We start from the raw sequence: 15,090 nt of genomic DNA on the forward strand, positions 1-15,090 counted from the left end.
AGCATCATCTACCTATCAGGACTACGGAAGTTCCGCGCCGACGAGCTGGACTTTGTGCGTCGCTTCATCACTCTGATCGACCTGGCCTACGAGTCCAGGACCCGCGTCGTGTGCCTGTCAGACGCGCCGCTGTTCGATGTCTTTAGCAATATCGTGCCGCCGGCGCGAGAGGGCATTCAGCAGCGGCTTGAAGATATGAGTGTACGCAAGGAGGGCGGCAGTAGCTCGAGTATGATGAGCACTTTTATTGGTGAGATGGAGTGGAGCGCGACTGGTTTGCAGGGCGCTTCTCTCGCTAGTGGCGGCGCGGGCGAGACGGACGTCCGGTTTGCTGTGGGCAGAGCCGTGTCGCGTCTGTTTGAGATGGGCTCGAAGGCTTATGGTACAGGCGATTGAGAATGAAGAAGGCAGGCGGGAAGGAACGAATATCAGCAAGCGATTTGTGTCTTGATTACAGAGTGGGTCTTCCACAGATATGATATACGACACGTAATCTGCGTCCGCAAACTCGAGGGGTCAGTCGGGCAAGCACATCTGCGCCATCTTGAAGACCGGGGCGAAGGTTCCGCAATATACAGTACCACTTACTGCAAAGCTTATCGCAAGCCACATGCCAACGGCGAGCAAACACGAAGACAGCCTACAGCTTAGCGTTGGAAAAAACGACCCATCCGATTCATCTGCAGGCGAGCCGCGGGTGAGAGCTCATGAGCAGTCACACACATCAAAATCGAATGGCATTTGTACAAGTAAATCGCTTTTTTCCATACTCATCAGATGAGACATGTATAGATAGAAAAAAAGAAAATCTACGGGCATCTTTGTCATTGTCTCCAAATGTTTTTTTTACCAAGTCTGAACATCTGGCACTGAACAGACCTGGCTCAAAGAAACAGAAAAGCTTCCCCATCCTGCATCTATATCATGTCACATGTGCATGCCTTTTGTGGGTAGCTCTATCCCTATCCACAACGCTTCTTTTTCTTACTCGAAGGCCTTGTCTCCAAGATCGACGCGACCAACGCTCATGACCTCTCTCATATCTTCCTGCTCATCAGAGCTGAGGTTCAATCCACCAGCGCCACCTTCGGCTTCTCTTCTCTCTCTGGCCTGACCGGCAAGTCTCATGGCGACACGCTTGAAGTAGTCGCTCATGCTTCTCTTGGGACCGGGGCCGAGCTTCTCACCTTCGCTAGCCATGTACTTGTCGAACACAGCACTTTCCTCGTCGACGACAGAGAACAAGGACAAGAACGCTGCTTCAGCGGCCAGCTTGATGGGGATGACCATATCGCGCACGCCACCGAAGACGGCGGGCACGAGGATGTTCAGGAATGGTCGTGTGATGGTATTGTGGTCTTCGCGGGAGACGGTGCGGACAACGACAAGCGCTAGGCGGCGAGTATCGATTGACTGTCCTGGTGCGATTGAGTTTGCAAGACCTTCGATGATCGGCTTGACGGTCTCCTGTGACTTGTCTGAGGATGGTGCGAGGAGGTATTTGCCAGCTGCCAATATACTGTTGTCGCGGATGGCGGGGCTGGCGTTGCTCATACCCTGGACCAAAGTCTCCTGGAGCTCGGTGGGAAATTTCTCCGTGAGGGCTTCAGGAGATTCGACAAGGATACTATTGAGGGCAAGCACAGAGGGGTAGGTGAACTCTGGTGAGAGAACACGATGTCTGTAACAAAATGAGATTAGTGTTCAAACAGTGATCAACGAAAACGAAGATACGTACCTGATCAAGCCTGCAGCGATATCCTCGGGTAAGACCTTGATAAGCGCACCGAGCAACCTGGCATTTGTGACGACCATGGCCTCGTCTTCTTCTCCAGTCTCTGAGTCGATGAGGCCTAGAATGGCGTTTCTTGAAGCCTCGTTCATGGTCGCGCCAGCTTGGCTTACCAAGTTGTAGAGGGCCTTAATCATTGCAGTTCTGACACCAGAATCAGCTGTCTTCGATCCGGTGACCAACTCGGCGATCAGAGGGTCAATTCTTGGGGTGAGCTTGATGAGGGTGCCCAAAGCCTTGGCTGCACGGATGCGCAGGATCTCACTCGAGTTGTCGCCAAGAGCCTTTGTGAACGTGCGTTGCAATTGCGGCAGGAAGGGCTTGAGGAAGAGAGGAATCTTTTCAAGAAGATTGTTAAGTGCATAGAGGATTGCCGACTTGACCTCGACTGAACGCTCGGATACAACACGAATAAGAGGTCCAGTGATTTGGGTGACGGATGGCTTAAGCGCATCAGCACTGGTGCGGTCAATGATGTCCGATATTGCGAGCGCAGCCTGGGTTCGCTGTTCTGCGGAGCCATTCATCAAACCTTGCAAGAAGATAGGCAAGATGGCGTTGATGCCCTTTGGCAAGCAGAAACCGGGCAAGTTGTGGCCTGCAACACCGACTTGGTTGAGTGTCTGGCGAGTGGAGATAACCAAAGACTCCATCTCCTCCTTGCGTAGACGCTGCGTGAGTGCCGTGAGGGCAGTATGTGCTGCCTTGACGACATCAGTGTCGCTGTCGTCGAACGAAATGAGCAGGGCCCTGATGAGATCTGGGTAGTAGCGCGACATGTCGACATCCGAGTTCTTGAAAAAGTTGGCGAGATGGAGATCCGCAGTACCGCGTCTTCTGTGATCGTCATGCTTGACCATAGCGAGCATTGTGCTCATCGTGGTGTTCAGACCGTCATACTCATCGATTGACAGCAGGATAGCATCGAAAGAGCCCTCCAACTCGGCCTTGGTGTCTACATTCTTCGCACCCAGGATGCTATCCATGATTGTGTTGAGGATGTTGGGTAATCTCCTTGACATTGCTCCACTGGCAACTTGTGCGAGTGAGGCAAGAGCTCTAGCATTGAATGGACTGACAGGAGGAGTGAGAAGAGTGGGCAGGAGGTTAGGCAAGATGATGTTGGATCTTGTCTGTTCGGTAAGCAGAGTAAGAAGGGCAGAGAGAGCATTCTCGGCATCGTCGTCCGAGCGCAGGAGATTGAGAAGGTACGGTAGAACTTGATCGACAGCCCTCTTGCCAAGGATCTTCTGCAGTGAGTCAAATGCCTCCGCTGCTGCCTCTCTAACGTCGTTGTCCGAATCGACAAGTGCAGTGCGCACAACTGAAATAAGAGTCTTCTCGTATTCCTCAAGTGCATCGGGTGAAGCCGAAGCGATGAGCTCGCGCAATGCAATACAGATACCTTGCTTAGCATCTGCATCGGTTGATGTCACCAAGCCCTCCTCGAGAGTGGGTAGCAAAGTGGCCAGGACACCTTCTCCAGCCTTTCTGATGAGCTCGCCCAGTGCGTTACCAGCAATCTCCTTCTGTTCCATGTTGGAACTAGCGAGGCGACGGATAAGCATCTGGGTGAGAGTGGGAACAAGCTCACGCAAAGTACGAGGCGAAGCAACAAGAGCCTTCCAGACATTAATGGATGCTGTACGGACGAGACCAGAAGTATCGCAACGGCAGATGTAAAGTGCAGAGAGAACCTTGTTACGCTTCTCTTCTCCAAGTACCTCAAGTAGAGACTGTCCAGCTTCGTTGGCGCCTTCCTCGGCTTCTTCTTGTTCAGGTGTACCGGTAATACCAGTGAGGTTGAAGAGGAGATCTCCAACCAATTCGACTGAACTGAGACGAATACGGTAGCTGTCATCTCCGAGACCACGCTCGAGCTCAGGAAGCAGAAGGTCAATTGCACGGGTGGCGAAGTTCTTGACCAAGAGACGACCGGCTCGGAGAGCTGTCTCACGAATAGACTCGACGTCATCCGCCAGACCCGCCAAGATCGGTGGAATGATCTTGCTAAGGTAGTTGGAAAAGCTGTTGCCGAAACAAGCGGGCAAGAAGATGAACAGCGACATGAAACCTTCGCGAACAGATGGCTTGGAGCTGGTAGCGTTTTGGAGGATGGTTGGGAGAGTTTCTTCCAGACGGCCAGTACCAAGACCGGCGAGAACCTCGGAAAGAGCTTGTGCCGAACCAAGTCTGTCACCAGCACCAGTGTCGGACTTGAGGGTCGACATAAGACTTGGGATGAGGTCGGGCAGAGCGTCCTCGCCAAGTTTCTCAATAAGTGAACCCAGAGCCTTGGAGGAGGTAGCACGCGTCGTTGGCACTGGATCAACGACGGCAACTCTGAGGCCGGCAACAAGGATTGGTAGATGAACTATAAGATCCTTACGATCTGTCAGATGTGCCAAGCTACCAATAATTTGTGCTGACTTCCTCTTAGTCGCAGAGCGATCACCCAGACCACGCTCCAGGACACGAACGACAAGGGCAAGGGAAGGTGCATCAAGGTAGTGGATGAAATTGACCTTGATCAGAGCGTCCAAGGCATCGTCGGTGTACTTGGTTGCGTCGCTCAATGCCTTAAGCAAGATGCCAACTTGACTCTTGATCTCTGGGTTCTCGATGACTTCACCGAAGCGTTGCAAACTTCGGTTCGCAGACAGTCTGACTTCCTTGTGGGTGTCGTTGAGGACGTCTGTGAGAGGAGGAATGATATCGGGCAAGCTGATCGCCAATTGTTGGGGAGCCAAATAGGCCATGGCACCTAGAGAGTCGCAGGCACCCTTCTTACTCCGCCATTGCTGCTCGTCAAGACCATCCAGCAGGGTAGGGAGAACCTGCTTCACGCCGTATGCACTGAGAGAAGAGAAGCAAGTCTTAGCTGCATCAAGACATGCCTCGCGTACATCAGCGCTGCTGTCGCCGAAACCAACAAGAAGTTGTGGTACGATCTGAATGATGTAAGGCTCGAAAATACGACCAAGGATGAGAGACAGTAGCTCATAAGCGAGGAAAGCGCCTTGTCTCTTGTTCGGGTCCTTCTTTTCTTCGGTGGCTCCTGCTAGAGACGACATGATGCGGAACTCGCGAAGCGACGAAATGCCTCTGCCCTTTACGATACCGGCAAGACCGTATGCGGCACCCCTACGAGTGGCGTACTTCTTGCCCAGTAGGAGCTCTTCCATCATTTGCTGTATGTACTGGGATGCCTCCTTGCTTGAGGCCTGCACAAGAGGTGGCAGACATTGTGACACGGCATATTGTACAGATTCAGAAGGCGTGCTCAAGGTCGACAACAGGCGTTGGACGACCTTGGGTACTCTGCTGTCTCCAGCTGGCAAATGACGGGCGAGAGCCCCATACAGAATCACCACCGCCTCGTTGACCAGGTCTTGAGCCTGCGATCCGGTGTCGGGTCCCTCGAGAGTGCTCTCGCAAAGCTTCATCAGAGGCTCGACTTGGACCTTACCCTTGGAGTTGATGATGGTGGTAGCTGCATCAACCATGGTGTCTCGGACAGTGCCGTTCTTGTCGCCAAGAGGGCCATCAGAGATCAGGAATTGCATGAAAGGTACGAGCTGCTCGCTCTGGAAGGTTGGCGTGAGTTCCTTGAAAGTCAAAGCAATACCATGCCTGGATTGCCAAGGATCCTCCAAGCTCATCTTGATAGGCATGCCGTACTTGTCGCGTTGTAGGGTTCTTGGCTTAGCGTCTTCCTTGTATGTATCTTGCAGCTGGGCGAGAACATCCGGAGATACATCTGGATGAGCTAGTACAACAGCAGCAATGGAACGTGCCGCAGCACGGCGAAGCTGCACGTCGTCCGAACGTAGGTACTCCATCAGACGGGCAGCGGAGTCGGGTGAAGTCTTCAGGTCGTTCTCCTCCCAAATCGCTGCAGCCAGATCACGGTTCTCATCAACATCATCGTGCTTTGCCAACCAAATCTCATCGTAGAAATCATGATCGGCAAGATCGAAAGACTCATCAATTGACTGAAGCACGACTGTTCGCACAGAGACATCAGGGACGATCGCGCCTTTCACAACCACGGCGACTTCGGCCTCGGTTGCGTTGGGTGCGACGCTTCTAGAAATGTCGGCAAAGCAGTCCTTCAGCTCCAAGAAGTGCTGCTGATAAGCCTGAAGCGAAGAGATGACGCAGGAAAGCAATTCATTTCGAGCAAGCCTGGGCTCAGCACAGATTTCGGCGTGGAAAGATAGAACCTCAATGGCAAGTACAATCTGCTCATCAGCTTCGTCACCGGTGCGTCCAATTCCGCCATTTTCCAGTACAAGGAAGGTAAGCGGTAGGATATAGCTGAGTGTCACGGCGTCCAAAGGTCTTTGTTCTCCAAGGAATCGGAGGCGATAGAGTACACGTGTAACGAGCTCGCCGAGCGACTCTTCTTGTAGGGACTCGGGTAGTGTTGTCAGACCAGCTGCGCGTAGAGTGGCTACACCGACAAACTTCCGCATGGGACCAAGCCTTGACGAAGTCTTCTGAGCACAATCAAGGTAAGCAAGAGTGGCAGAATCTCCAAGAACAAGTCCAGCACCCGCATTGATGACATCAAAGAGGCGCGCAGTAGTGGTTGTGAACCAGCTCTCAGCCTCTGTTGGAGGACCGTTCACGAGGCCAGTAACCATACCAATTCCGCGTCTTAGCTTCGCGACCACACCGGCTACATCCTTTCGAATGACAGACTCCTTTTCGAGCTGTGCCTTGACCTTGGCTTGCTCCTCAGGTGTAAGTTTCTTGGTGGTACCCTTCTTAGCGGCGATGGATGCTCTGAGCTCCTGTTCCCATTTCAAGTCGTTGTAGTCCTTGCTGTTCTTGCTTGGTGCTTGTGCTTGTGTCTGTCCAGCCAGAACATCAACAAATGCAGTTCCCTCGGGCGTGCGGAAGATGGCGGCCTCCTCGGGCCCGATGTCTTTCAAGAGAGACGGGTCTAGGTCGCTGCAGATCTGGTGTAGTATGATTGGTAAGAGCGCTGTTGGCGCAACAAACGCTAGATCAGCTGCAGCGTTAAACGCGGCTTTTTGAAAAGCAGCGATGGAGACAAGAGACTGGTCTTCGGTCACGCGGGTAATCTGAGCGATGCACCCAGATGAAGCTCTCGTCGCAAGCTCGCCTGGGTCCGTGCCTGTCCTGAGACAAGTATCGATCCAAGAAGCTTTTGGTATTATATCGTTCCGGCACACAACGAGAAGGTCCACAAGCTGACTATCAAGCACGTCCTGCTCGATCTCAACGTCCTCTTCTTCAAGCTCTTCCTTGGTAAGAGAGATAGCACGAATGACTTTTTGCAGGTCGTGACGGCCGGTCTTTGAGGCTACAGCAGGGCTTTCCTTTGTCTCGAGTTCAACCTCAGAACACCATTGGTACAGGCCCTTGATGATGGTTTCGGCAGTCTGCTTTGGCTGGTCCAGGTAAACTCGAGTCAACGACTTGGTTGCTTCCTTCCTGGTCTTGGCGGGAACGTTTGCTGCGACGGCAGAATAGATGAAACCTTGTGACCAAGCTTGTGACTTGGGACTGGGAGCAGATATGAGACCGGAAGCACTCGCGGACAAAGCTCGTATGAACCAGAGCAAGTCTTCTTCTGCGGTGAATTTCGTGTACACGCGAGAGTTAAGCAGGAAGGAGGGCTTGGGTTTGAGGGTACTGGAACTATCCAACACGGATGCTTTCTTGATTGTCGCCGCATTCTTCAAGTCACTCAAATCTGCGAATTTGGTAAGGCAAAGAGCAGTCACCGCACAGGCCACAGGCGCTAAGCCACTCTGCGTTGCAGCCACGGGATTTGCGACAACTTCGTTGAAGATGTCTATCAACTTGCCAATGGTCGCATCTATGAAAGGCAGGACGTTAGGGGCTCGGAGCTTCTTCTCCGGCAATTGCCAGAATATGTCGGCAAGCCCGAAGGCCCAGAGTTTGCGAATGGGCAAGCGCTTCTCGCCAAGACCCTTGACAAAAGCGTCCGTAGTCTCTTTTCCTGGTGCAATGGACTGCTTTAGACCCCAGCGCAGATGTTTTGCAATTGCAGATATTTCAGCAGAAGCGACAGGTTCGTTGGCTTCCTTGACAGCCATGACAGCGAGACCTTGGGGAATAGAAAGCGCAAGCTTCTCAGTAGTGTGCACAGAGGAAAGCATCTGGGCGAAGATAACTCTGTGATCGGCTGAGGGAAGCTTTCCTTGCTTCAAGGGAGCCAGGATGTCCTCGGCAGCCTTCTCTACCAGCTTTGCGCTGTCATCGTCGTGACCCGAACGTTCGGCAACGGCAGTGAATGTACCGAGAGCACCTGAGCGGATGGTTGCGTTGGTAGATTTGGCGCTTGCGCTCAAGGGCTTCAGGAAATTGTTGGCGAGTATATCGGCAAGATCAATGTCCAGATCGATTGTTTCGATCATTGGGGCGATCAGGTCGTCCAGTACGACCTCGGGAGCTCTCAGCAATGCTTTTTCGATGGCAGGCACGATGTCCTTCTTCAAGTCGTCGAAGGTCACGAAAGACTCGAAATAGTCGGACATGCCAGCTGCAATGAATCTGGGTAGCTTTGCCTTCGAACCGATGATTTCGCGGAGGTAGAAGGTGTTGTAGTCGGATTTGCGAGCCTCTAGCAGAGGTCTGCATTTCTCAAGGCGGGTGCTGACACCTGCAATGATGCCGAGGAGGAGGATGTTCTGCGGTACTGGGATGGATGCCTTTGCGGTGAGAGCAGTGACGCTCTGGTTCAAGGCCTCTTCTCCATTTTCTGACTGGAGCAACTTCCTGAATCCCCGCCGCGTGACACGCAGCTGAGTCTGCTTTGGACTTGATCGAGGCGTCGAACCCTCAAAGGTGTATGTGAGCCGCACCAAGGCATGGACAATCTTCAATCCCCATGATTCCCACAACTTCTTGTTCAATGCGAACTGCTGTAAGAAAAGCGAGCCCCATCGGATCAGCACCAGTGCGCTGCCAGGCGCAATTGCTGTCTTCTTTGATTCTGCTTCGTATCTGGCCAGGAAGGGAGAGAGTTTGTCCTCTGCATCGGGAGCGGCGAGGATAGTAGTAAGACAGTCCTCGGCCGTGTGTCTCGAATTAGTGTCGACATAGAGAGCGTGGGTCTCGAAGATTATGTTCAGGATATCGGGTAATTGGTCTGTCGAGATGTCTGTCACATAGAAAAATGTATCAAATCAGTTGAGTGTTCTTCAATCAAGAGATAGACCACATTGGCTTTCCACAGCTACTAGTCTGCTGGCATGGAACGGGCTATTATCTACATCTCACTACCAATTCCATACCTTTGTTCGTGATTTTCTCGCGCAAGTTGTGCAACTCAGCAGCCCGTTTTTTGCTCGAGTTGGACAACAGAAATTCACGGAGGTGTACCACATCTAGCGATTTCTCGCCGTTAGTAACTCCATCCGCCATACTGTCGTGTCTTTCTCTGTATAATCGTCCCCTCAAAAGCGTCTTATGACAGATGAATGCCGCCTCTTGTGAATCTTCAAAATGAGCTTTGGGCGGCGTCTCAATTCGGCCAAGCCGCCGCCATTTGCATCTCCGTCTGGGGAAAACACGTCATTTCACCAACAAATCCATTTCTACCCCTCCACTAATTAAACAAATGCCACTCCTTTTCTTCATATCAATCTGCGAGACATCCGGGTGATCCTCCGCACACGAGCTTCCTGCTGGTCAAAGGTCACTGTCATGGTCGCCAAAAAGAAGAAATCCAAGCCAGCTGCAAACCCGGCTCGTGGTTTTGCAACTACAAGTATCGTCTCTAAGTCGAGAGTAGATTCCGAGAACGCCACTGTTGATACCACTGCCATCAACACTGCCGCGGAGAACTCAGGTGTAGCTTCCCCGGCACTCGCTTCCAATGTTGCTACGCTCGCATCTTCTGATAAGAAAGCAAGCGTGCCCGCAAAGGAAGCTGCAGCAAAAGAGCTTCATGAACTAAATCCTGAAGAGCTCGAGGCTCAGCTGAATCTTTCTGATCTGCAGAATCTAGTGGAACAACAAGGTCCTAAAGTGAAGAAGGAGTCTTCCCGCCAGGTGTCGCGCTTGCAGACTGATCGACGTGTCCTACGTTCGCAAGCCGATTTACTGACTGTGAGGGAATGGCTGCCAGATGAACTCATGCAACAAATCATTGATTTGGCTTTAGAAGAAGAGCGTACAATTGCTGCCAACAGCAACCCCACCGCGCTCAAACGCTTCAGCGAGGATGAACTGCTATCGAGAACATGGCAGTTGCACCTTGCTCTGATTGATCTCGACATACCCGGGGAACAGACGCAAAAGGTTCTTCAATATATATTAGCAAATCCGCCCGCGGATGAAGCTGGTAACTTCATCTGGGCCCTTCCTGAAGCTCTTGATTGGCTTGCCATACATTGTGAGTCTGGTCAGCTGCTCGGTTATGATACTCAAAAGCCCAAGCCTCAATCTACGATACCAGGTAAGTTGTTACATCGAGCATATTCGGTCCACGAATGCTTTTCCTTTTTTCGTCCGGTATCTGATTCAACCAGAGACGGCAAGTGCAGAAGATGATGACGCGCGTGAGGACTGGAAGAAGGCTAAGCAGAGGGAAGCCGCTACAAAGCCTGAACCATCCTCGGCCGCTCCTGTCATTGACGACATACAAGTCAGCGATGCAGATAGTGACATGGACCCCGATGAGATGATTTCAACATACCTTCGCACCAAGGCGAGGCTGTTTGATCGTAGTCCAGATCTCGTAACCGAGCCTCTTATTAAGGGAAACAAGAAATCGAAGAAGTTGCAGACGAGACCCACTACTGTCAACGCGAAAGCAACGCCTGGCGAGGCCAAATTACAACAAAGGCTCAAAAAGCTAGAGTCTGATGCTCTATTCGATCAATATACAGCCGATCTCAAATGGCTGGAACAGAGAAATGAACTTATGCAGGAACGATCTGAAAGAAGGCGCCTGCGTCTTGACGAGGAACGCAAAGACACACCGCAGTCTGCGAGTTCGCCAAGTGGACACCCGTTGGACAGGCCTGCTGAGAGTAGCGCGACTGACGATATAATGGCCGAGGCTGAACGAGAGGCTCAAAAACTGTTGGCTGAGATGGAAGAAGACGACGGAATATCTGGCATGTTCGGCGAGCCTACCGAATCTACTTCACGAGAAGACGGCGCCCCTGGAGACACGGGTGCCACGAATATCAGTGTAAGTATCCGGAACTTTGGCAAAATCACCGGCATCAGTCCTCGCAGAACTTTCGAAGAAGCATGTCGATCACGAGATTCTGGTGCCAAAGTATACTTCAAATTGGTCTCGCCAACGACATACTCGGCACGACACTCGGTGACTGTGACATGGTCAAAAGACCAGGATGCTGTAGACCCTGCTCTCATAGATGGGGTCAAGGTTCAGTCCTCCACGCGCAAGACTATCGTCACGATGACGGGTATTGCGTGCCCTGACACATCTCAAAGCGAAGCGTATGTCTCGACGGTGTCCTTGTTTCTTCTATTCTCTAGCTCGCCGAAGGAGGAGCGAGTTGCTCTGCGCTTGCCGCCAGCTTTCAGGGACTTATGGCAAGAATTCATCGACGCTCGCCGTGAGAAACGCGACTCCGCCGATAGGGATACCGTGAAGTCGCTTAGAGAGCTGATTCGTCTCCAGACAGAGGAAGAAGCGGATGAGGATATTGTTCTTACCGCAGGGTTCAGGAATCGCCAGAAAGGTCTCAGTGGTGTTTCTACCCCTGTAGAGGGTGAGAAGAAAGACGGGCGGCCAGCTTTAGAGGAGTCGCAGGCATTGAAAGATATGTGGCTACGCAAAGCTTCGACGCCGTCTTATCAGAGCATGCTTCAAAGCAGGATGAACCTTCCTATGTACCAATTCAGGGATGTCGCCCTTGACATCATAGAGAAGAATCCGGTCACTATTTTGTGTGGTGAGACCGGTTGTGGCAAATCGACTCAGATGCCTGCATTCATTCTTGAGCACGAGTTGTCTCGCGGCCGGCCCTGTAAGGTCTATTGCACCGAGCCCAGACGTATTTCTGCCATCTCTTTGGCTCAACGTGTGAGCGAAGAGATGGGAGATGACAAAGGTGCAGTCGGCACCTCAAGATCACTGGTCGGCTATTCTATTCGGCTTGAGTCCCATACAACCGCGCAGACCCGCCTCGTCTACGCCACTGTCGGTATTGTTCTTCGCATGCTCGAGTCTGCCAAGGGTATCGACGATGTGACACATCTCGTCATCGATGAAATCCATGAGCGGAGCATCGACACCGATTTCCTTCTCATTGTCTTGCAATCGCTGTTGCTTCGCCGTCCCGATCTTAAGGTCGTATTGATGAGTGCTACAGTGGACGCACAGCGTTTCTCAAGCTACTTGGGCAACGCTCCAATTGTCACCGTTCCTGGTCGCACGTTTCCGGTACAAGCAAAATTCCTCGAAGATGCAATCGAAGTCACCGGCCACACTATAGATACAGGCAACAAGCGCCCTGCCATGGAGGATGACGAGGATGACATTGACCGCACTGTAGATGGAGCGAAGGAGGGTTCCAAGCAGTTGTCTGGTTACAGTGCCAAAACGCGCGCAACATTGGCCGATTTTGACGAATATGGGATTGACTACGAACTGATCGTAAAACTTCTTGCACAAGTTGCTTACAACCCTACGTATACTCAGTTCAGCCAAGCCATCTTGGTCTTTCTGCCAGGTCTTGCAGAGATCAGGCAATTGCACGACGCTTTGCTGGGACATCCCTCTTTTGCACAAGGCTGGCTGTTCTATCCGCTTCACTCAACTTTCTCCAGCGAAGATCAACAAGCAGCTTTCAATGTTCCGCCAAGAGGCATGCGAAAGATTGTACTAGCCACTAACATAGCTGAAACTGGTATCACAATCCCTGATGTGACCTGCGTGATTGATACAGGCAAACACAAGGAGATGCGATTTGACGAGAGACGCCAGTTGTCACGACTGATACAATCATTCATATCTCGAGCGAATGCAAAGCAGCGTCGTGGACGTGCTGGACGTGTCCAAGAGGGCATCTGCTTTCATTTATTCACCAAGTATCGCCATGACAACATCATGGCAGAGTCACAGACCCCCGAGATGCTTCGTCTGTCGCTACAAGACTTAGTCATGCGAGTCAAGATCTGCAAGCTTGGTGACATTGAGCATGCATTGTCACAGGCTCTGGATCCTCCTTCACTGAAGAACATCAGACGGGCTATCGATGCCTTGATTGACGTCGACGCACTGACCCAGAACGAGGAATTGACACCGCTTGGACAACAGCTCGCGAAACTACCGCTTGATGCACAATTGGGAAAGCTGATCCTTCTCGCCTCTATTTTCAACTGTGCCGACTTTGCTCTTACGACGGCTGCGATTCTGTCTTCTAAATCACCATTCCTGTCTCCCATGAATGCTAAGAAGCAAGCAGATACAGTTCGTCTTGGCTACAAGCGAGGCAACTCGGACCTTCTGACTGCTTACAATGCATATCTCACCTGGAAGAAGATCTGCCAAACCCCAGGCCAGTCAGAGTTTCAGTTCTGCAAGAAGAACTTCCTGTCGCCACAGAATCTCTCCAACATTGAAGACCTGAAAGGCCAACTCCTATCGTCTCTATCAGAGGCTGGTTTTGTCCATCTCAGCCCGGCGGAGAGGCAAGCGCTTAGTCGAGTCCGCGGATCATCCTCTGGTCGCGGAACTCGCAATTTCGTACAAGTCCCTGCAGGATGGGATCAAAACACAGAGAACGATCTTCTCCTGAATTCGGTCACTGCATGGTCTTTCTACCCGAAAGTCTTGCAGCGCGATGGCAAGGGCTGGCGTAACATTGGCAACAACCAATCCATCTCCTTACATCCCACATCTGTCAACAAGGGCAATAATTCTCTGGACGCGAAATTGCTGTCTTTTTACAGCATCATGCAGAGCGCATCACGCTTCACGAATGCACAGGAGACTAGTCCAGTCGAGGCCATGGCGCTGGTATTACTCGCAGGCGACGCTCGCTTCGATGTCTATAGCGGCGTCATCGTCATCGACGGTAACAGGCTACGATTCAAGGTCTCCAGCTGGCGCGCCATGGTTGCACTGAAGATGTTGAGGGCACGAATGCGGGATATACTCGCCAAGAGCATGAAAAATCCCGGTCGTGTGATGGGTCCACGACAGAGAGAATGGATGGACGTATTTGTGAGCATGTTTGAGCGTGTAGATAAAGAGAGGCGATTGGGCAAAGCATAAACGGCAACCAACAAAAGGACAAGGTGCCATTATTGGATTTTTCTGTTTCCCTACTGTACGAGTTCGTTGCTGTCAAGGGAAATTTAGACATAGAAAGGTCTTCAGCAGACCGGTAAAATCAGCACCAAAAAAAAGGCTTCTGCTTCAAAATGATCAAAACTATCCTATGTTTTCTTGTTCACAAGTTCTTGTTCACAAGACACTAATTATTACTTTCGAACACTACAACTTCACCGATTCCTATGAGAATCAGAATAAAAGGAAAGTAAACAAAAAGAGCAAAAGTTGAAGTTCATATTTAGCTAAGCTTGGTTTCGATCCAAGGCCCTCCGGGTTATGAGCCCGGCGCGCTTCCGCTGCGCCACTCAGCTGCTTCGGTGATAATTCGGAAGGGTGAGCTTAAATATATTGCTACTACCACAAACTGATGTTCGAAAAGATATCGCAATCGATGGACCATAGGTTTTGTGTCAAGTGGTCCCGTAATAATTTCTCTGTTCCACGAAATGTACAAGGCCTAGAACTATGTCTCTCGACCCTTCACTTGTTCATCCCACCACAAAGATCGAACTGTTTCATTGCGCCCAGAAGGGCAAAATAGTAATTTATGCAATGCGTCTCTGATATCCAATGTGCTATAACCCGATCAGCGTCTCCTGGGGTCTGGTCTTCCTCTCTTGCTCTCTCTTTATCTTTCTGTTATGTCCACGCAGCTCTGGGTCATATTGGCGCATTCTTCGTTGTTGCTGCGAATGATAGTCGTAATGGGATATCTTCCTCTATGCGTCCATAGGTTCAAGCGCCTCAAGGCTAATGATGCGACTTGCTAATATGTCTCAAGCGCGCTTGAAAGGTGTATGTCAAATGATGATAGGTCAACCCTGTCGACAGGTTGTGGAGATGCCCCAATGGTCTTTTGACCTCTCGATGGATTTCGAATATACTTCATCAGGAATAATTGCGTTGGCGTCGCAATTCGGTCAAAAGAGGCGCGGCACGACGCGTCCGATTCTTCGTATATAGCATAGTAGGACCA

The 15,090-nt window shown here is 51.3% G+C and overlaps 2 protein-coding genes across 2 annotated transcripts; one reads left to right on the plus strand and one right to left on the minus strand.

Annotated features, from left to right (window-relative positions):
* Positions 1–984: 984 nt before the first annotated feature.
* On the minus strand, positions 985–9,217 carry AAFC00_001162 (uncharacterized protein; the record flags this gene model as incomplete). The annotated part of the gene is made up of 3 exons (XM_069340320.1): positions 985–1,681; positions 1,739–8,954; positions 9,088–9,217. The coding sequence occupies 3 exons, from the start codon at positions 9,215–9,217 to the stop codon at positions 985–987; spliced, it is 8,043 nt and encodes a 2,680-aa protein (XP_069203788.1).
* A 282-nt stretch (positions 9,218–9,499) lies between these two features.
* On the plus strand, positions 9,500–14,054 carry AAFC00_001163 (uncharacterized protein; the record flags this gene model as incomplete). The annotated part of the gene is made up of 2 exons (XM_069340321.1): positions 9,500–10,253; positions 10,327–14,054. The coding sequence occupies 2 exons, from the start codon at positions 9,500–9,502 to the stop codon at positions 14,052–14,054; spliced, it is 4,482 nt and encodes a 1,493-aa protein (XP_069203789.1).
* Positions 14,055–15,090: the final 1,036 nt, after the last annotated feature.

Source organism: Neodothiora populina, assembly GCF_041146345.1.
Source record: "Neodothiora populina strain CPC 39397 chromosome Unknown canker_contig_12, whole genome shotgun sequence".
NCBI lineage: Eukaryota > Fungi > Ascomycota > Dothideomycetes > Dothideales > Dothioraceae > Neodothiora > Neodothiora populina.